Genomic DNA, 23,768 nt, shown 5'->3' on the forward strand with positions numbered 1-23,768 from the left:
CCATATAATGATGTACAGTTTGGTCTCAGGACCCAGAGAATGCTGAAACTAAGACAGCCTTCACATTCCGGTTCAGAGAAAGCTGAACCACAAATGAATCTTGAACACAGAGTTCCATTCATGGCATTACATTGGTTATTTTACTACTCGCTAACATTACTTCCTTACTAACAATATCTTACTCATAATAAAGAAACTTTCCAAAGAGTTTCCCTCGACACCAAAAGGAGTTCAGCAAAGAAGGCGTTGGAAAACGTTAGAAGAAAACTTGACGAGGTTGCAACAGCATTATTTCAGGACCAGGAACAGCGCCCAAGAGCAGAGGAGAAGGAAAAATCTTTCCTCGCTCCCTGCCTATGTTAAAAGCACAGCTGCCTGGGTCCTGTTGAAGAAGCCCAAGAGGCAAAGAACTAGCTGCAGCCATGACTTTGGAGCCCACCTGCTGGTTTAAGGGCTCACATGTCACAATACCTCAAGGAAAAGGAGGTTCTGAACGTTGAGGAACTACCTGAAAACCAATACATGCCTAGTCAGCCTTCCTGCAATTGATGCCGATACTGATGAATTTAAACCACAGTATGATAATCTTAAACATGACAAACTAGGGAGTTACTGGATTTGCTCTAATGTATTTCCATGAAAACTGATCCAAAGAAATGAGTAATAGCTCCTCAGATTGGTGCCTGGAATTTAAGAGCACACACACACATACACGTACTGAACACAACTATTTTTCAACTAGGAGAAAGAAAAGCAAACTCATGATGTATGATGAAAGGCAATACAAAAATGAGGATTAAAATTGCCTATCTAACTAAGAGGTGGGACAGTATAATCACTGTCAGTCCTCACAACTTTAAATTGAAACACAGTGGGATGTGGGTGAAGGGACACCCTATTTAACTTCTCTTCCAAGTGGGGAAAGAGTATTGCCTGGTGCCACAATTTAATGACAGAAGAAGTTACAAAATTAACACATGAGACTGAAATCTGGTTGGTTTTTCAAGATTGTAGAGGGCATGTTAACTTTTAATTCTGAGCATTTAGAAGATCATATGTCACCTCTGGTGATGCTTTGCAAGATTCATCGCTCATAAAATCTCTCTCATCAGATCTGACTTGGGTATCAGATTGGTAGTGTATCCTGCACCAAAGGTGTTGGAAACATCTGCTTTTCCTGGTTGTATGGATAGTTTCAGATTGTTGTCCATGAATGAAGTGGATTAGGATCCTTGAGTTAGCAAAGGCCACCACTTCCTAATTTGATCCTTGCCCTTCCTGGCTTGTTCTGTTTGCAGGTATAGGTGCATTCAGAAGAGGGAGCCAGAACAGCCCTCAATGGAGTATAAGTAATTTGTAGGGCAAGGCCCTGGAAATGAGAGATGCAGCTGTATACTTATATAGGAGACACGCATAGGCTTCCTGTTGAAAGTAGTGGCTGGAACATGTGTGCATGGCCAGTAGTCAGTTGTGGTACGAGTGGGAAGAGTTTCCATAGAGCCTTATCCCAATCCTCTGACACATGCACAGCTTTGCATGTGGGGGAATAGACCATGTCTAAGTTTCTAACATTCATGATTACAAAGAAAAGCCCTAAATATATGCCAGCAGTTGAAAGAATATTAATCATTTAAGATTTCTGGTGGCTGAGAGCAGTTTTGCTTATTTTTATAATCTCTTCCCTCTCTCCCTCTGTACACATACTGCCTCCACCACAAATATTCTTTATGTCTTAAATCGTGTACCCTAACAGTTTTTACCAGTTAACCACACATGGACAAAATTTCAAATTTGAATATTAAAATCCAAATTGTGCAAACCAGAATACAATACAAAGTGTAACTACATCTGTCTGAACTTCTCAACATAACTGTACAAACATGGGATCCTGAATGCTACCTATTCCTTCCACCACTCCAGTTACTCCTAGCACTGTTGCTGGTGTGTCAAGATATGCCCTCCACTGAGCATTCTCTATATTCCTATAGCAGTTACTAGTCAAGAGGAGTTGTCAGGTCTTCAGTGGTGAAGGAGCTCAACAGAGCTTCGTCTTTACACCCATGTTCAGTCCCAGGATTCTTCCCTAGAATATGATAATCAATAACAGTGACCCTGACTGGGTACATAGTGCATTTCTCTTACCACCAAGTAACTACAAAGGGTCCCAAATTGCCAAAGATTAAGAGAGAGGGCTTCTAGATGGACACGAGCTCTAGCATGTCTTTTTCCTCTGGAAAAAGGATAGTTTCCTCTGGAAAAAGGATAGTTTCCTCTGGAAAAAGTGCCTTGGATTTTCACAACTAAGAATGCTGATCCTACCCCACAAATATCTGGCTGCTAAACTCTTGGCCTAACTGCTAAGTAAAGTGAGAAGTACAGCACTTTTTGCAATGTGCAAGCCTCTTCTTGAAGCAAGTGCCACTTGAGAATAACAATTCTGAGGCCAAGTGCTGAAAGAAGATTTCAAAAGACCCTTCTTCTTAATGTTCTTAGGATGTGGTATGAGAGGGGTAGGGAGGGGGGAATCCATGTGGTGACAGCAGTGGAGTGATCTTGGTTACACAAGGGCCCCTCAACAATCCTGCCTTAATCCCCCCACTCAAAGCAAATGGTATTCTTTGTTGCTTGAAGCTTCAAAGGCCCATCCCCGCTGGGAGAAAAGGCCTTTCTTGGTTATCTGGTGACTGTGTCTAACTCACTATATTTACCTCCAAACAGCTAATCTGCCTATTGAACTCCTCCTCAGGCGTGATGTTTGGGACAGATGAGTTATCTGCATCTAGCAATAAGCACAAGCAAAATGCACAAGGAAAGAGCAGTCTTCACGCTGCTTCTGCCTTTTTCTACTCCCTTGTGAGGCACAAAGGCAAGCATGAAAGTTCTTGATTGTTAACCACAGTTGATGCATGTGTGTGTGTGTCCTGACCTTCAATGCTTGCTTCAATTGTGTTTGTTTCTTTCTGGGTCCAGCTCACACGCTATCAGGTAACAGGTCATAACTGACCGAGTTTTCTGCCTGGTCTTGAGGGCTAGTTCATACATTATATGCTAGTATCACTGTTTTTACCCAAAACTCATTTTTGAGGTGTTGTGGCCAATCTGCAGATCTATCACATTTTCAAAAATCCTGTCCTTCCTTCCAAGGATCTCAGGGCAGCACAGATAGTTCTACCATCCTTCACTATTACCAACAACAACCCTGCCAGATAAGTTAGCCTGAGAGAGTGTGGTTAGCCCAAGGTCTCCCTAGTCCCAGTCTTACACAGTAACCACTACCCCACACTCAGTCTTAATATAGGATGCCTTTAGTACAGGAGCACTGGTTGTCAGCTAAGTATACATCTACCCCCAACTCCCAATAAATGGAAACTGGAGAGGATGCAGGCAGAATTGCTGCAGAAATCGCTTGGAATTTAACAGAAGAATATTCTCCAGGGCTTTGGCAAGACCCAAGATAAAATGTCAGAAATTATAACCTTTTGTTCTCCAGCTTTAGGACCTAAGGGTGGCCTCTAGTAAAATATGGAACTGTTTTAGGATTCCCTAATAGTTTTGCAGAAGTTTCTAAGTACTTATATATTTTGTTAAGGAAGCACCTGCACAATGGGGAATGCAGAAATAAAGAATTAAGTGACTGTCTCCAGCTCAAGGAACTTCATAGTCTATATAAGCATCGAGACAATGATCTAATGCCACATACCAAAAGAAAGGGGGGATGGGGAGCAATTTGAGACATGGACTATAATGTTGACAGAGATAATGGAAATTGGGAAAGTTAATGAAAATTTATAAAATGTATCTGAATTTGGCTCACTTACCTTGGGGGTGCCTGGGGCCATGACATCCTTCAATATAGAGTTCTTACTGCCAAGAGAAAAGGGAAGAGTATTAGTACCATCATGAATGTGGGCAGAGAAAGTTCCCAAGGTAGCATTTTTCAGCCTTTTTTTCATATCCCCCTCTAAGACCCTTATATCTATGAGCTAAATCTCTCCAAGAACATTATAAACCCATCATCACACTGCATTGTATTCTGATAATCAGCACTCTAATGTTCTATCCCTACCTGCCCATCCATCCATTTTTCCGTCATATTGTTATCCCACTCTTCCTCTGAGGAACTCAGAGCTGTATACATTCCTTCTTCCCTCCAATTTATCCACATAACCACCCTGCAAGGTAAGTTTGGTTGAGATACAGAGACTGGCCCAAGGCTACCCAGTGAACTTAATGGCTGAACAAGGATTGAATATGGATTTTCCGCATTTCTCCATTGCCCTGGCTTTGTATTGTTATTACTTCTCCTATTCGTATACTTGTGTCATGCTAACCTAAACAAGCTTGCCATGTAAATCTAAGGAGTCAAGCACACCATTGTAGGAAAAATATGCCAGCATGTATCATGAACAAAAGTGCCCTATAAAGTTGTGATCAGTCATCATAGCTGTTTTGCTGTGTTGGCTCCAGATTTTTGTGGCCCGTTGAAGTATCGTGGCTTAGAAGAGCTCTTTAACTCTTGGGGGCAGTGAGCGATGGAGTTATGAAAACTGGGAGACTCTATCAGAGTCTCTAGCACTGTCTCAGCGGTCCCTGGGGTGTGCAAAAATCAAAGGCAACCATGGACTGCTTCTAAGCACCATCTGAACTGAGTTTGAGATCCAGGATTCTTTTCCATCTAGCCATCTTTAATACAAAGTTAGAGTCAAAATGGTAATGCTCACTTTCAGTTGGTGGGCCCCTTGCAACGTCTGGGCTCTGGCAGCTAACCAAACCTGCTCATCTCTGGCACCAGCCATGTTGAACGAGACAGTGTCTGGGAAGAAGCCACAACCCAATCTGAAAATAAAAATGAAACTGAACCTAAGGATTACGCAAATCAGGTGACCTAGGAAAACATCCACAGATCTACTGACACAAACTGAAGTAAAAAAGCAATTTGCTGTGACATAGGTTAACTGTTTCATTAGCAATGCATTGCCACTCACTGTTACTGTTTGAAGCACGCAGATATTGCTCCAACAATCCCTATACACTTACCACCTAGTTTGACCAGAAATACTGTAGCAAAGTAAAACTGTCCTGTGATAGACTGATGTGACAGGCATTGCTTGTCTGTACCACAGCAACGGTAAAGTGGTTCATACGAACAGTCTTTGTTATTTTATTATTAATAATGGTCTCTCACCATCAGAGAATATTTGGGGTGGGGTTATGGTATATTTCTAGATATAAATTTCCTGCAGCTCACAATATCCTTTAAACTCTTAGACCTGGGAGATGTGAACTGCAGCCCTCAAGTAGGTCGAACAGAAATAAAGACCACACAGGACTGGGCCAGTAGATGAGAAGGCAGAGAGGCACAATCGCTAAATTTAGATAGGCTTTTCTCTGCACAACAGGCATTCCTTCTTTTTTTTTGGTTGGCTGATTTGTTAATTTCACTCCATTTCTGTTTAATGGCTGGAAGAAGGTTTACATCAGGGTGATCTTCCCCCTTCTTGCCCTCCCTGTAGCAAGATGCTTCAGATTTAATAATGCCTTTCACCCTCACTCCAGACAGGTTAAATTTGAAACAATTACATATCAAAGGCAACAGGGCGGGGAGACCCCCACGCTGTAATTTTTTTGGTTATTAAAGTAATCTCTCTCATGTAAATTCTCTCGCTAACACGCCACAAACAACATTAGGAAATAAATGATTTCCCCATGATTCGATTTGCTGATACAAAGCACCTGCAACAGGCAAAAATGGGGCTCTGAAATATGCTACCCATGCTGATGTCTTGTGCTTGCAGGGCTCCCGCAGCTGGAAGTCCTGCTCTATAGCCTTGGGGGGGGGGGGAGATGTGATGGATGGATGGGTGGATAGGTGGTGGGGAGGGCATTTAGGGGAGGAGGAGGATGGTGGGGAGAGAAGGAATTGTACTTAATAATAAAATTTGTATGCAAGTCGGCATCCCAAGCTAGGGATGACTGATCGGCAGCCAGAAAGTATTAAAAAGCCTTGCTAAACAGATGCTGACAATAGAACAAGACATATCAAATCAGATCTATTCCCGAAGCATTAATACATACGCACACACACACGCACGCACAAGTGCACACACATACGCATACTTTTCTTCCCAATCACAGCAATATGGGAGACATCAATAAATTTTTATGAGACTTTTAGAAGATCAACATGCTACTGGATGTGACAAAAAAGCAATGTGGCTGTCATGTTCGCTTTGTCGGGGACACTTTAGCCCCAGATGTCGAGCTGTGGCAGCAGTGAGTAGAAATTGAATTTGGCTGGCTTTAATCTGCCTTTTGTTGGCAGATGGCTGGTGCTGCTAAACGAAACAAGGATGGTTGTGTGGAAGGTGCTGGCTCCTGGGGAGTGCAATCCTCCTATGACACCCAGCCCCCCCTTCTATAAAAGCACAGGGCTCCTGAAGTTTTTGTCACGTTCATGGTGCCCTGAAACTGGAAAAGTGAAGTATTCTTCACCTCCTCCCTTTCCACTAGAGCCAACGTGGTTGTACCTCAAGGATTGTAGCTTTGGGGAATGACTTACAGCTGGACCTCAACACATACTGCAAGGAGGGATAAGACTAAATTTATTCAAGAGGGAGGCATATGTTTGCATGTGTGTGTGTGTGTGTGTGTATTACAGGGATGGAAAGAACCACTAGGTCACACAGATCTATCAATTGGTCTATCTGTCTATCTATTTAGAATATTTCTCTGCTGCCAGGTCAGAGTCCTGCTCAAGCCAGTTTACAATTAAAAATCACAGTATAAAAAAACAAGCCGTTAAAAAAACCCACATTAGACATAAGTTGCATACAAATTATCCATGAAAGAAGCAGACCATTAAAAAGTGGATAAAACTCCTAATTAAAACCCGAGTAAAAAGATGTGTTTTTGCCTGGCGCCTAAAAGGCCTGGATAGCCCCAGGCTATCCTGATCACATCAGATCTCAGAAACTAAGCAGGGTCATCTCTGGCAAGTATTTGGAGACCTCCAAGGAATACCAGGGTTGTGATGCGGAGGCAGGCAATGGCAAACCACTTCTGAATATATGTTGCCTTGAAAACCCGCCAGGGGTTGCCATACGTCAAAAATGACTTGATGACAAAAAGAAAAGGAAAAAAGAAAGAAAATAAAGTAGGCACCAGATGATCCTCAAGGGGGAGGGCATTCCAAAGGCAAGGCACCACCACAGATAATGCCTTTTGTCTAGTTGCCACTTGCCTGACCTCTGAAGGTAGAGGCACAAAGAGAAGGGCTTGAGAGGCAGATCTTAACTGATGGGTTGGATAGCATGGGAGGGGACAATCCTACAGGTACCCAGGCCCCAAGCCATGTAGGGCCTTAAAGGTAAGAACCACAACTTTGCATTGTTCAGAGAAATAGATTGGCAACTAGTGCAAATATTTCAGCACAGGGGTAACACAATCCCTGTAACCAATCCCTGACAGTCTAGCTGCTGCATTCTCGACCAACAGAGGTTTCTGTACCATTTTCAAAGGCACCTCCATGAAGAGTGCATTACAGCAATCTGACTTGGATATGATCGTATCACTGTGGGTAGATGATGCTTTTTAAGGAACAGCCACAGCTGGCCAATCAGCTGGAGCTGATACAAAGTGCAACATGCCATGGAGGAGCCTCAAACTGTAGGCCAGGATGTAGTAGAACCTCCACGCTACAAACTTGATGGTTTGGAGGAGTGAAACTCCCTCCAGGACAGACTGGCTCCACGTTCCCTGAGCAGCTGCTCCATTGATCAACAGCACCTCAGTCTCGACTGGACTGAGCTTCGGTTTATGGGCCCTCATCTTCCCCATTACCTTTTCCAGGACTTCCACAGACCCACTTGGCCTAGCTGTTAAGGAAAAATAGAGCTGGGTGTCATATTGGTGACACCCTACTCCCAATCTCCAGATGATCTCTCCCAGAGGTTTCAAGTGGGTGTTACATAGCAGATAGAAACCCTGCGGGACCCCATAGCCTAAATGCCACGGGGCCGAGCAGCAATCCCCGCAGCACCACCTTCTGGAATCAGTTAGTCAAATAAGAGAACCACTGAAGCATGGTGCCCCTCACTCCCAGCCCTGCCAGCCTCTCCAGAAGGATACCATGGCTGATGATACCGAAGGCTGCTATGAGGTCCAGGAAAATCAACAGAGACACACTCCCCTGTCATTCTCCTGGTGAAGGTCATTAGCCAAGGAGATCGGGGCTGAATCCAGATTGAAATGTGTCTAGATAATCTGTTTCCTCCAAGACCACCTGAAGCTTTGTAGCCACCACCTGTTCAAGCATCTTGCTCAAGAATGGAATATTAGCCACTGGATGGTTGTTGAAGTCATTGGGGTTCAGGGATGCCTTCTTCAGAAGAGGTCGCACAACTGCCTCTTTCAAAGCAGTTGGAACTACACCCTTGCACAGAATGGTATTTATTACCTCCTGGACTCAGTCAACCAACCCAGTCCAGCATAACACTATTAGCCTTGAGAGGCAAAGGTTAAGTCTGGACATGGTGGGTGATACACTTCAAACCACCTTGTCCATTTCATCAGGCCTCACCAATTGAAAGTCATTCATACAACTAAGACCAGACTGTGCTCCAATAATATCCTGAGGCTGAACCAGTCCAACTACGGTGTCTAAGTCATGGCGGATGCAAGCAACTTTATTGCAAAATTCACTGTAATGGAATCACAGTGGGCTTGTATGCTGCCCTCACTGCCACAGAGGAGGCATGATAACATGCTCTCACCAGTGTTTGGTTGCATTCACTTTGAGTTTTTCTCCACTTGTGCTCTATTTGCCGAACCGTTTCATCATCTGAAGCTCCTCTTTAAACCATGAGCCATTCTGGACTCTGTGGAAGGGGAGAGGGTGCTCAGGGGCAATCGTGTCCACAGCCTGGGTCATCACTGTATTCTGCAGGTTAACCAGGGCTGCAACAGAAGTGTCAACCTTGCTGACAGGAAAATCTCCAAGAGATATCAGGAACCCCTCTGGATCCATCAACGTCCTGGGGCAGACTAGCCTAATTGTGGAGGTTTTGAGTGTCCATGAATCTAAATCTCATCAGATAACGGTTGGCCCATGACAAGAGCAGACTGGAAATTCCCCCATTACCACACCCCATTACCCCAGAGAAAACCAAATAAAGTATATGACCTGCTGTATTGTGCATAAATACCATCATGTTCAGGGACAGTCCCATGGTTGCCATGGCGGACATGAATTCCACAGCTGCTCCTCTTAGTGCAGCCTTGGCATGAACATTGAAGTCCTCAAGCATGACAAACCGTGGGGTCCTCAACGCTATGTCCAAGATTGCCTCTGTAAGCTCAGGCAGCTGGGCAGTGGGATGGGAGGCACACCAACACAGTTCCTATTCTGTCCCGAGTCCCCAGCACCAGGAACAACGTTAATGCTGCACAAGGAAAGCCCGGGGAGTCCCATTATCCTCTCTAGTGGACTTCTACCAGATGTCTGTCAAAAGCTACTATAAAATTCTCAGTGAGGACACCATAGCATTCCTCCTGTACAAACATTTTAACGTGCGTTGTAAGATTTATCTATTCCATCCTTTGCTTAATACATCGTTCTCTGTCCAGTCACCATGGGATACAAGCTGTCACTAACAATGTGTGCTTGAGATTGCTTAACTAATGAAAACGATTCCAGATTAACTTAAATTTATTAGCATGATCCTGTGGTTCAGGCTTAAGATCATTACACCATTCTTGCTAGGCCAGACCAAGGGTCCATTCAACCTCCTATCCCCTGTAACAATGGCCCATATTGGTTGATGCAATACAAAGGTGCAAAACTCAGCATCATTATCCCAGGAATCTCTTTGAATTTCCTAATCTAAGCCTCCACTTCTTGACTCCGACAGATATCTGACATGTTTTTGAAGAAATGGCAGTCTTTATACAGATGAAAATGTGTTGTGTGGACTGGTAATACTGCTCCCTTGCCTGTCCCTTCAGACAGCAAATCATTTAAGCGTCGGTAATGTGACTTCTGGAGGAGTGAGAGGCCATAAGCCAAGAGAAACCTTCCTTCCCATAAACAGCACTGGCAAATTAAAAATGGTAAAAGGGAAATCACGACCTTTAAAGTTCAAACACTTTTTGGCACCTTTTAAAGTTTTCTGCTCCAGGCCCTTGCAAAGAGCACAATCTTTGGAGACCTCAGAATTCTCTTTAATCACTAAGCAAGTCAGCAGTGGTCTGAAATGATCACACATTTACATAGTAATAACCTCGGCCGGCACTCCCCACATTATTTCATGGCCAGCATATTGCCACACGGCGCACAATCCATGTGTTTTAAATTATAACCCATACATAGGAAATTAGTTGCTAACTATGATCTTCACAGGTTTGTCTGACACTTCTAATTAAGATGATTTACACTGAATTATCCTTTGAAAGCAAAAAATGGTGTTTTGCTAGCTAATAAAATATAATTACTACGTTTCCACCCCCCACCCCCCCGCCCTTTACAAGTTACAGTTAGTTTTAATCTGTTTGGGGAATTGTTTATCCAGTTCATTATGCTAGCACAAGTAACTTTCCCCTTTTAGATAGAAGCAAATTACAAAGAGGAAGGTATAAACAGATGGGGGAAAGAGACCACCCCCTGCTGAGAGTTAGTATGCAGAGTTTTCATTCCAGGAGCTTTTCATTCCACCCAAGGCGAATTCCTGTTTCCGTATTGATCAGCTCTCTAGGAAATGTTACATGTGCATAAATATGCACAAATATCTGCTTGTATCTGGATATGTATACATGTGTAATTATTTAATCTATTTATGTATTATTTATCTAAGTTATTTTGTAGTGTTTAAGAACCAAAGTGCTTGAGGTGGTATACAGATAAAAAGCTGAGTCATTTTATTTATTTACTATGTTTGCATCACAGCCGATCCTGAAGGCTCAGGCAGCTAAAAGTGATTTAATACAAGGCAAAGCGCAAACTGATAAAGGGCAAGACTCACTGAAATGAATGTGAGCTATACAAGGACCCTATAATCTATTTTGCCCCTGAACGTTCATTCAGCTTGGGGAAAAGCCTTGTGAGCTGAAAGTCTGCTTCCAAACATTACAAATATTACTTGGTCTAAATAGGCATTGTCTCACATTATTTTTGTTTCTTGAAATCAATGGGTCTACAAGTAAGTACTTCAGTCTAAAAAGAACACTAATTTTGTGCTGTTAAAAAAACAACAGCTTTCCCCACAAGCCTTGTTCAACAATGTGTCCTGAATTGCCAATAACAAACTGCAACAGTCCCAGCGGTTTTGAAACGTAGATCTGTGAACTCATTCCCCAAGTCTTGCTTTACATCCATCTTCTCTCAGCGTCAACATGCATGATTGGCCTGCTTGTAGTAGCTACATTTGCTCTCAAAGTGGTAGATTCCTCTTTTGTGGCACTTTGTTCATCTGACTTCATTTGCCACAAACAAAAACTGCAGTTTTAAAACGAATCAATATCCTTATGGGTGTCAACATGTTCAGCCACCGTAGCTTCCACTGCGTTAATAAACTGACATATCTTCAAACCACATACACTGCAAAAATCACAGGCTCCGTAAACAGCTTCTCCATATCAGGCAAAAGGGTCCACTCCCTAATCTAAGACTCCCTAATCCCAGGTTCCCCAACATGGTGTCCATGGACACCTTCCATGGAACCCACCAAATGTTTTTAGAAGCTGGGTGGGGCCAGATGGAGCTTTTGCCCAACAGGACTTCTGACTGGCCACTGGAGATATGACTGGCTGTGCAGTTTTTTAAAAAATGTTTTTTGGGAGCAGCTACTACCACAGTACAAAGATCCTCACTACATGGTTGAACGTAAGTTGTGTGTATGCAAGAAAATATTTTAAAACATTATGTTCATTTTAAAAGGTGTTCTGTTAAACAGAGCCCCTGCCTGAAATGTTAAAGTTTTCGGCTAAACACTAGGAAGAACTTCCTGAAAGTAAGAGCAATTCCTCAGTGGAACAGGCTTCCTCAAAAGGTGGTGGGCACTCCTTCTTTGGAGGTTTTTAAGCAGAGGCTAGATAACCATCTGACAGCATGCTGATTCTGTGAACTTAGATCATGAGAAGGATGGCAGGAAGGGATGAGTCTGCTCGGCTCTCGTGGGCCTTTCTTACACACCCAGGGTAATGCCGATTGCCACTTTGGGGTCAGGAAGGAATTTTCCTCCAGGCTAGATTGGCCAGGGATCCTAGAGGTTTTTTTGCCTTCCTCTGGGCATAGAGCAGGGGTCACTGGGGGAGTGGGGGGGGGAGGCAGTTCTGAATTTCCTACATTGTGCAGTAGAACTAGATGACCCTTGATGTCCCTTCCAGCTCTAGGTTTCTATGCACAAGCTAATTCCTTGAAATTTTGTGGTTGGCTCCTACTCCTATGGCAGCCATTTTGTGGCTGCACCCACTACCTTAACAATTCTTCATTGGAATTTAATACATTTTGCCTTGGAATGCACTGCTTGGGCTGCTGCCACATGGAGATTTTTTGTGAATGGAAAACAGCACCCCCACACACACATTTAAAAGCAAGCATCTACATGATGTCATGTTCCTTCTATCCATGACTTGTAGGCCTCTTGGGACTTTCTCCTTTGAGCTCGATCTAAGGAGGTTCGAACCAGTTACTGCAGGGTGGTTGCATGCAGAGAATGCATGTGGACGCTTTACCTGCAACCAACGAGGGGGGGCTTAGCTCTGCATGACCCTCTTTAGCCCTTTAAAGGACTTTCTTTCTTTTCCCAGGTGAGGTGCAGTGTAGCTTTACACTGAGGCTCAGCTGGGAGGGGAAAGGTGTGGAAAAGGAGGTCGCTGAGCCATGGGGTGTGTGTGTAATTGTCATTGCATCAATGCTTCTGTGCCGACATGATGGAGCAGTGGTGGGGGGTAGTGACAGAAGTGAGTGGGATGGGGTGTGCGGATGCCATTCCCACCCACTTCCATGCCTGCTTGCTGCTGCTTCTGCAGCAGGGGCGTTTTTTCCCATCCCTGTATGGAAGCAGCCTTGGACTGTGACATCCGACACCAAAACATGCAAGCATGGAGAAGGGAACACAATGACCTCAACCCCATCAAGAGAACAGACAAAAGGCCAATAAACACAGGCAGTAAAAAAGTGAATTGGAAATTTTAAATGTCCCTTTTAATCAGCAATATTTCCATAGGAAGGCTCAGTATATAGGAAATTGTTTTTTAAAAAAGAAACAAAAGCATACAGGGCCTGCATCAGGTAGTGTTGACTAGAAAAGATCCACTAACTATATGAGAAAAAAGTTTTGGCTGCCAAATGCACAAAGAACAGTTATTCTGCACACTGCCAGCTTTAGACAAATCACTGAATGGTCTTAAGGTCAATTTCTAGGTTGCATTTACTGAGTTTAAAACTTCTCTTAAGGAAAGACCTTAACAGAGGTCTGGACTCAAATGGTGAGCTAGTCCTGGCCCTGCGGGCCTGTCATCTTTGCAAGCAAATGATTTGGCCACAATAAACTCTTGGCAACCTCTTGCCCACACATTGCATCTGCAAATCAGGATGTCCTGCAGAGCTTAGTTTTAATTTATCAGTGGGGAAGCCCAAGACAAAATACCACTTGAACAAGCTCAGGATGATCAGTGATCTCATGAATGTACACAGCAGCTTCAGTGCACAAGTCCATGAAGCAATCAACAGTGTTTTTATATGAACTCAGTGCTGAAATAAAGGGGTGTGTGGGTATGGGTATGTGTTATCAAATGGTTATATCTTGCCTCCTCTTGTTTCAGTCCTACTCCAACACCCTATGATCCTTGCCAGAAAGGCAGATAAGAAGGGAAGAATAATGCCAGACTCACAAATTAAGGCAAGTCATAGAAAAGAGAAGTGTGGAGATTGAGCTTTAACACAAGTGTAATGAGGAATAATTGTCCACTGTTGGTAACATTAATGCACCAAAATAATTGGTCTAGAATCACAGTGGAAAATATTTAAAGACATTTTCTGTGTGTTCGGTTTCTAAGGTTCTCCTGCCCATGCTTATATCCACTTTATGGCTTTTTTCAAGGTACCTGGGCATATTTGGTTCACTTACCTGTTCAATCGTATCGGGCACCATTCACCAGCCAAATACCTGACAAATCACTGACAAATTTATAATTACACCCCCTATTAACCTTTCTATACCCTTGAGGACAGAGGCCCAAATGAGTTGCCAGACTCACTTAATATCATAAATGGAGAGCATGGCAGAATTTGACCTTGTATTCTGAGGCTTAGTTCAGTGTTTTAGCTACAAACTCAGCCCTAACTTCAAGCTCCCAGAAGGGTTTGCTGATGGAACTCTCTCTACTGATGTTATGCCTTACCTCATGTCTATTCTTCTTCGTACACCCGCTTACTTTTCTTTTAGAAATGGATTGTGAGTGATACTGGAACAGGATTTACAGCCTCAGCATTGCATGATGCATCTTCAAGCATCTTCAAAACTCTGAAGGCAAATTATCTTCCCACCTGGCCACTTCATTTGTAGGGTAATACTTCAGTGTAATGATCATACCCTAACAAAACACCATCTTTATCTATGATTGCTGTCCACCAACAGGCTTTTTTAAATTGGGTTGCGAGGCTAGAACCTGGGAAATGTTCATATGCAATGGTAGAAAGGAAGCCACACTTTTTCTACCTCTATCCTCCCTAGTCGTGACACTTGGCCCTTCCTCCTCTACTACGGCAACCAGTAGTTCAGGAACAGGGGGAAAATGGGTGGGATAAGCTGTAGCTACTTCCTGGTGCTTCAAGAGATTTAACAGTATACGAATATCTCTGGGGTGCAACTGGTGAACCCTTTTTCTAGAGCAATTTCTCAAGGATTGCTCTTTTCTAAGTCATGGACAGTCAGCGGCTATTAGGGAAGCATCAATTACGTGTAAGTTATGGAGGGGAAGGAAAAATTAGAAGGAAAGGAATCCTGTGAGTCACTAAACTGGCCTATATTCAAGATCCTCATGAATTTATGCCTTGAGAGATCATCTCTTGCTAGGTTTCAATAGTGTGTCCTTATGAGGCAACTGGTCTTTTTCTGAAGATCCTAGAGTAGCAAGTGAGGCTGAATACCTTGGAGGGAGAGTGAGCTTTGTGGAAGGGGACACACAGAAAACAGCTGCCCTTGCCAAGCCCCTCTTGGTGACAAAGAATAAAAAATGACGCTACCTCAGAATTTATCATGCACCCAATTACAATGTTAATTGGCAAGACCCAGAAATCAATTAATTTGCAAATTTTTTTCAATTAAAAATTAAGATAAATCATAAAAATGTTCCAAGCAAAGGCCAAACACCATGAACTTTCTCATGTCTTCCTTTTGGGATGGATTACAGTTTTTAAAATAAAAACCCCCGAATAATAATAAAATAATAATAATAATATATTTTTAAAAGTGCTTGTGTTGTTGAAAGCCCGGTTGCCCTTGAGTGTCTTTGGCGATGCGCAGGAGGCCTGTCATCAGCAGGACTGGGCTGAAGACAGATAAAAAAGTATCGACCGGTCGGACACACGGCTTCTGCTTTATTGATCAGGCGGGAATTTAACTTGCTGTGCATATCCACGGTGTCAGCAAGGGCCACAGGCGAAATTAAAAGTACTTGGCTTGAAGATGTTGCCATGATATGGGGAGTGGGGGGAGGAATGGCAGGAGAGGGAAGAAAGAAAGGATGAAAATTTAAAAAGCAGATGGGAAAAATCCAGGATAAATGGATGAGAAAAAGGTTAGTGAATGGAGAGAAATGGGGAGCCGCCTGGGTCTAATTCTCACTGAAAGTGATACTGGCTCATCTCTGTCTCTTTAGAGCTCTGCTAGATTGTCAGGTTGCTTTTAAGGTGAGAGATTTACTATGTATTTCAATGGATCTTTGTCAGAGAGAAAAAGCCCCTCACTCATAAATGTCTCTAATCTCACTCACTCAAAGCTCCATAAGACCTGAGTGTTGGTAGCTTTGGAGGCGCCAGTGCGCTTGCTGGCCAGTTTATGTCCTTGGGTGTAAATCTAGGAGAACAAGAGGTGAGAGCTACGACCCTGACATGACATGTGACAATAGGACTTATTTGTGTTTTATGCACTCCATTTATCCTTCTGGGGAACTAGAAGTGCAGCTTGCACACCCCTTGGGGATTGGCAGCTCAGGAGCATTCTTATGAGGGCAATTGCAGGGAGGAGCAGTGAATTGCTTAACTAGCCAGACAACTTTGTGTTATATGCTCATAAACTTTCTGTATAGCAATTGGTAGCAGATCAACCCAATTCACAATCACAGTATGAAGCAACATATTTCAAACTGGGGCATCTTAGCAGAACTAAGTCCAAAACACAGTAGTTACACTGTGTTTGATATACATTTCTCTACCGTGGATACTGTGCATTGCATCACCTTTGCTATGCTGCAATGGGATAGGGAATAAGCTCTCTACCTGGGGGAAGGGACGACAATGGTACCACCACACCCACCTCACAAAGAACCTCTCCCAAACTGCCCACCACATAGGGGAGATCAAGTTCATGTATCTAATACATTTGTATTTCTTCCTTCCTTCCTCCAAGTAGCTCAAGAGATTTCTAGGAAATGAGCGATTGAGATGTTGTCCAAACTCAGAAATGTATAGCTCCAGTAATCAAAGTACATGGAGCACCTTCAGACCATGTTGGGTTGTACAATGCTAGGTAAAAAGAAGATTGTTGTACAAAATGTTGTACAAAAGCATGATCAATGAAGAAGGGGGGTAACATCTGTTTAGGCTCAGCATGGCTAAAGCAAAACCATTCTCACCCTACAATTACATCTAAGCAAGAAACCTTTGAATGAATCCCTTATTGTGCCTAGAACTAATGCAGAATTGTGGTTAGAGTGATGGACTACTACTGGTAAGGCCCAGGTTCAGATCTGTGATGGGTGACCTTGGACCAGTCATTCCATTTCACAGGGTTGTTGTACAAACAAAATGGAAGGGAAAACATGTACATCACCTTGAGCTCCTTGAAAGAAGGCGGTATAAAAAGATGGTACATAAATGTTTGGATTTCTATACAGAATACTACAAATCTGATAACTAGTAAACCCTAACCAAATGTAAGTTAGGCAACTATGACTATGTCTTCTTGCTTTCTTGAAGTTATCCCAGATGAAGAAGGTTTTGAGCATTGGGTGTGCTCAATCAGTGGTTAATTCTCAAGCCAAACATAAACTGTGAATTATTCCCAGGATATTCGCTGCTGCTACTGTGAATGAACAAGTGACACAACCCAATTCTACTACAAAACTGGTGCCTCTTCCTTGGGAGACTTTCCCCACTAGTTCTAGTTTGGTACAGACAGGAAAAAGTGTCACAGTTTGATTCCAGATTCTTGTGCCATCATCGCTCTCTCTGGCAAGAACTGTGAAATACCCTTCAACTTGTTTCCCAGTGAGGATGCCCACTTATCCCCATGATCCTAAAAAGCACCTCGTCATGGGTCTCTTACAGTCCAGGAAAGCTGCGGAGGAGATGGACAGAGCTTGCACTGGATTTGGGACTCGGTTATGTGGGCCTTCAAAAACATCACAGGGCCACAAACCTCTGCTGTGTCCTACCACTGGCCATATCTGGACCTGAAGTAGCCCCACATATTTTAGAAAGAAACACGGGTGTCGCTGAATCTTGTCCTCTGGATATTTCCGGAGAAGGCTTGAAAAACATTTGTAATCTGCACTATGGGTGGGGTGAAATTTGACAATTGTGGGGGCACTGTCCAACAGAGTGATGCTTATGAACATTTTATCTCCAGTCAGGATACAGAGTTTTGGGGACCGGCATCGCTGCCCTCTTAGCTCTCCCTTTTGGGGTAATAATTGCCTTGTCAGCCAACCTCACCCAGAGCCATGCACGGCAAGAGCAGCCACTTGGCATTCTGCACGAAGGAGTTGGGTGGGTGGGGAGGGAGGGAGGGAAAGGACTGCATGCAAATTTCATTTCTGAGCCGATGCTACTGTTTCAAGTGCCAGGAGCCTCGGAGCCCCTTCTCAGCATTACATATGTAACAGCCTCATTGAACTTGACATGTCAAATTCAGGCCATTTGTGCAAAATCTCCCTTTAATAATACCGTTTCATTTCACTCAAATGAGACTTGAATGCATGTAAAATGGAAAAGGATATTTAAGCGCTAACATTAGGCAGATGTCTTGCCAGAGGCCGATTGAATATATGAGATTTTGAAGTGGTTAACACGATTTCGCTGCTCCCTCTTAGAATATGTCACCTGCCGGGCAGTTTCCCCCCTCCTTCTCCCTTTTTAAGCGAAGGATATAAATTGAAAGAAAACAAAAGTACAAGCTCCAGTTTGCAGGGGATTAACTCCGTCTATGCTGGCGTGCCCTTCTGAAAAATAAACACGCCTCTACCTTACCTTTATAGAGCTGTTTAGGATATCCCTATAGACTAGATATAAAGGCAAAACTTGGGGCAAGATAAGTGGTGGGTACTGCTATTAAAGCAGAGTACTGGAAAGTACCAGAGAGGTTATGTAGTTCAACTCTATGCACAGGCATGATTCCCTCTGCCTAAACCAACCCTGCTGGATGGCCATTTAATTTCCTTTCAGACCTTATTTACAGGGTAATCCTATGAAGAGTTACTCCAGTCTAAGCCCGTTGAAATGAATGGGCCTACACTGGAGTAACTCTCTTTAGGATTGCACTGCTAGTCAATGGTGATTGTTCTAGATGGGCAGCTGTGGTAGCCTGTTAGCAGCAAAATGAAACAGGTGTCCAGTAGCACATTCATGACTAACAAAATTTATTCCAGGTCAATCTTTCATGAGTCAAGAGTTCACTTCAACTCCCCACACTACCTTGCTATTAATATAACATATAACCACATAAAAGCATCAACCCAATGCATATACACTCTGATGCATCTGATGAAGTGAACTCTGGCTACGAAAAGCTTATGCTGAAACCAACTGTATTAGTCTTTAAGATGCCACCTGCACCACTTTTTACCACGATAAAATGCTGACGAAGGCCACTTAGGAGATGCATGTCACACACTGCCCAGCCCATTGTCAGGAATAGCAATGCTACAGAAAGGAAGCTTTGCTGCAGATGGACAGCTAGGGTTGCCAGGTTCCTCTTCACCACTGGCGGGAGGTTTTTGGGGTGGGGCCTGAGGAGGGCGGGGTTTGGGGAGGGACTTCAATGCCATAGAGTCCAATTGCCAAAGCGGCCATTTTCTCCAGGTGAACTGATCTCTATCGGCTGGAGATCAGTTGTAATAGCAGGAGATCTCCAGCTAGTACCTGGAGGTTGGCAACCCTATGGACAGCCTTGTTCCTGTTCACCACCCTTTAAAAACACGCACAGGAATGCACACTCAGGCACAAGAGTGAGTGAGTGCATAGTCACTGGATGAAGCCACTGGAGCAGCTGATTGGCTCAGCCTTCCAGCAAGTTCCAATGATCAACGAAGCTCCATGGCAAATATGGCAGCTAGAATTGTCACAGACCCATATTTATATAACTTGAGCATTCCTGAATTGCAGCTACAAAGTGAGCATGAGCAAACTCAGTAGACAATTTTAAAAACAACAAGAAAGATGGTGTTTGCACACATCCAAAGAGGAAGTTGTGAGGCTCCACACGCACCTCACAGACCTAAACAAGTGCAAGGCTTGTTTTCTTCTGGCAGAGGAAATTTACCCAGGACAATCAATAATCATGAGGACAGTAACTCCTGAGCTACTTTGTTTACATAGATTATGGTCAAATCAGAAGTTGAAGACATGAGCTGACAGACAGGCAGCAAGTCTCAGTTAATCAGGAATTCTTACCCATGAACCTTGACTTTCTCTCATTCTGGGACAAATCTTCCTAGAAACTATAATGGCGCTGTAATCACTGGTAAGTAGAATTCACAATTCTCTAGAAATGCCCATTAGGAGATTTGACTATAACAGTTAAGTGTCCTGTTGATTCGAAAGGTCCGTTATCTCAGGATGATAACTCTGGAATCCTGGAATCATCACCTCTAATTCCTGACTGGGTAAACAAGCTGTGAGGGTCTCTGTCTTTGTGTCTCTGCTTTCCATCACCTGCTGTGTTATCAGTGAACTCGTAAAAGCAGTTCACACCTTCTGGTCTCAGGCGCCAGGCCTGATGGCCCATGTATCTTCCCCCCCCCCGCTGTTCTTCCTGCCAGTACTCCCTCAGGCCGATGCGGCCTTGGAAGTGTGATAGCCGCCCAGACTTCCTGGGATCTGTCTGATGTTTTGTATTATGCCAAGCTTGTAACTTCCCATAACAATAAGTGTGAACCCCAGTGCCCCAGTGCCCTGGAGTCAATATATTCTGTAAACCCGTATAGCCCCTCACTTGCAACTTTCTACCTGTGCCTGTCTCATCTCCTGAAGGCTTCAATAAATCGATTGTTTCTGTATCAACGTCTGAGCAACTGATTTGGAGAAGCAAACTCAGAGAGGGGGATCTCTCACATTAAGTTGCAAGTCCTTGCCTCTCGGACTGCAGCTGTACCGCTTTGGACAGAATGTCAGCCGACGAGGACACCACCCCTAACCCCGATGCCCCCAAGGAACCGGACGAGCCGGAGAAGCCGGACCCTAAAGAGGAGGGAGCCAAACCAAAGAAACCGAAGGGTCGCGCCCCCGACCAAGATCGGGACGGACGTCCCCGGGGGCTCACTTATTGGCTGGACTCTCCCAAGGGCTGGTCGCTCTCGCGGACTGCGGCGAAGGATCGCCGGTTGGCCTTCCCCAGCACGGGACTCGAAGGGGAACCGGCCCGCAAAGAGGCCCTCATGGAGGAAGAACGAAAACAGTGGCAGGAAGACCGCCGGGCTATGCAGGAGCAGATGGAGATCATGCAACGCGTAATGGGTGAGATGGCCACGACCCTAGATGCGCTGAAATTGCAACCTCCAGCCGGTGCTCCCCCAGACGGGGCGCCAGTAGTTCCGCCCGCAACCCCTGCCCCCCCGGCCCGTCGGGACCTGAAAGTCACGTATGACGGGTCGGGAGACCAGTTGACCTTTTTTATGGTCCAAGTAGACATTTTTATGCGGGAACAAGGCCGAACCTTCGTTTCTGAGGAGTCCCGGGTGCAGTACGTGGCTTCCTTACTGCAAGGGGAGGCGGCTGCCTGGATGGTGTTGCAGTATGAACTCCGCTCGCCGGTGCTGCGAACCCTGGACGAGTTCATGGTAGCACTCCGAAACCGTTTTGAGGACCCGACTCTAGGTGAGCGGGCTAAAGCCTCCCTGATGCAACTGCGCCAAGGGACTAAGTCGGTGGCGCAGTATGCAAGTGAGTTCCAGTCACTGGCTAGCCGAATTCTGGACTGGAGTGAGGCTACCTTGGTACAATGTTTCAGGGAGGGTCTCAACCCAGACCTCCAACATTGGGCCTTCATGCAAGGGAACCCCCCGGATGTGGAAGGTTGGGTTCGCCATGCTGCTGACATCGAGAATCGCAAACAACTCCTGAACTTGTCCAAGCAACGGATTGGGCGAGACCCCAGGCCCCGGGGTGACCGTGGCCGGGAACTCCGGCAAGGGGGTGGCGGGGTCCTCTCGGCCGCGGAACGCCGCAAGCGGTTCGAGGCCGGCGTCTGCCTGATCTGCGGGGGAAAGGGTCACTTTGCATCGCAATGCCCCTCTCGCTCAGGCCGTCCGACCCCTCCCCGCCAAACCCAGGCCGAGCCGACGAAACCGGCCGCCGACAGCCAGCCTCGCCGCAGAAGTGGACCACTGAGCCGGCGCTCCGGCGCACCCTCCGCTCTCCACGCACGTCCCCAGGATGGGGCATCCGACTCTACGGTCCCATCGGGGTCCCGGATTACAAATACCGTCTTTGATTCGGACGGCTCCCCGGAGGCCACTACCCCGTCCCCCTCTTCCAGCGAGGAGGAAGAGTGGGAACAGCCGGCAAAAAACGCCGTCGGTCTGCTGTAGAGGGGGCTCCGCAGCAGACCGTCCCTATCGTTGTGCAAGGAGCTCCACCGATGGTAAGCGCCCAAGAGGACAATGTATTTGTGCGTGTCCATCTGTCCCTACCCAAAGGGGGCCCCCCGTTAGAGGTCCCCGCGTTGGTCGACTCGGGGTGTGCCCGCACCATGATAAATGAGGAAACTGCCAAGAAGTTGGGTGTCCGGCGCAAGCGGCTTCCGGGACCCCTCCGTTTTTCCCAAATGGACGGGAGTGACTTTAAACGGGGCCCGGTGACCCACAGAACTGCAGCCGTGATTATGTCCGTGGGGGAACATTGGGAACGGTTGTATTTCACTATCGCCCCTATTGTAACCCCTGTGGTGTTAGGGATGAACTGGTTAAGGGGGCACAATCCCTCCATTGATTGGGTTAAACGGGTGCTTTCCTTCCCCGAAAACCCCTGTGGGTTGCATGACAAGGAACGGGTACTCAGGACTCCAGCCGCCGCACTGGTAGGGTCCCCCGCCCCAGTCTCTCCTCAATTACCCTCTGAGTACTCGCAATTTACTGATGTTTTTGATGTTAGAGAGTGCGACGAACTGCCTCCCCACAGAGAAACGGACTGTGCCATCGAGATTGTAGGGGAAGGCAAACTGTCTAAGGGAAAGGTTTACCCCATGAGCCCTAGTGAAAAGACAGTGTTGCGAGACTATCTGGATGTCAATCTGGCGAGGGGTTTCATACGCCCCTCCAAGGCTCCTTATTCAGCCCCAGCTTTCTTTGTAAAGAAAAAGACGGGAGATTTAAGACTGTGTATTGACTTTCGCAGACTGAACGCAGTCACCCAGTCTAATGCTTACCCCCTCCCTCTTATTCCTGACCTTCTAGCACAATTAAAGGAGGGCCGAATCTTCACCAAACTGGACTTGGTAGAAGCCTACCACCGCATTCGCATCAAAGAAGGAGACGAACCCAAAACGGCCTTTTCCAGTTGTTTTGGGATGTTTGAGTACCTAGTCATGCCGTTCGGACTTTCGGGGGCTCCGAGTGTCTTTATGCAATTAATTAATGAGGTTTTGCATGATTTGCTGTTTCGGGGGGTGGTGGTATTTCTCGATGACATCCTTATTTACTCTGAAACCATGGAAGACCATGTGCGCCTAGTGCGAGAGGTGCTCCAGCGGCTGCGGGAGCACAAACTGTATGCTAAGGTGTCCAAATGTGAATTCCACCAATCCTCCATTACATTTCTGGGGTATGTGATCTCCCACCAAGGGTTGGAAATGGACCCCGCCAAGGTCCAGGCAGTGCGGGACTGGGAACCCCCCACTACCCGCCGCCAACTTCAGCAGTTTTTGGGGTTTGCCAATTTTTACCGGAACTTCATTCCTAACTTTGCCCAAGTTGCGCTTCCCCTCACTGCCCTGTTGCGTACCAAGGACAAGGGGGCTAGCGCCGCGCTTCCCTCAGCCCGTTTGCAATGGTCCCCCCAGTGCCAGCTAGCTTTTGAACGTTTGAAGCTACTTTTTTCATCCGAACCCGTTTTGGCTCACCCAGATTGCACCAAGCCTTTTGTGGTGCAAGTGGATGCCTCGGATGTAGCCATGGGCGGGGCCCTATTGCAGAGGGATGAGGGGGGAAGGTTGAGACCATGCGCCTACTTCTCCAAGAAGTTTTCCCAGTCTGAAATCAACTGGGCCATTTGGGAGAAGGAGGCAGCAGCGGTCAAACATGCCCTTACCATATGGCGACACTTCTTGGAAGGGGCC

The 23,768-nt window shown here is 45.4% G+C and overlaps 1 protein-coding gene across 3 annotated transcripts in view; it reads right to left on the reverse strand.

Annotated features, from left to right (window-relative positions):
* RNF220 (ring finger protein 220) overlaps positions 1–23,768 on the reverse strand; it is a 337,388-nt gene that overhangs the window by 104,759 nt on the left and 208,861 nt on the right. For all 3 annotated transcript variants that reach the window (XM_056845154.1, XM_056845153.1, XM_056845155.1), the window contains one exon: positions 3,819–3,864. In XM_056845154.1, coding sequence (XP_056701132.1) covers positions 3,819–3,864 — 46 coding nt within the window. The remainder of the gene's footprint in view (positions 1–3,818; positions 3,865–23,768) is intronic.

Source organism: Euleptes europaea, chromosome 2, assembly GCF_029931775.1.
Source record: "Euleptes europaea isolate rEulEur1 chromosome 2, rEulEur1.hap1, whole genome shotgun sequence".
Lineage (NCBI taxonomy): Eukaryota > Metazoa > Chordata > Lepidosauria > Squamata > Sphaerodactylidae > Euleptes > Euleptes europaea.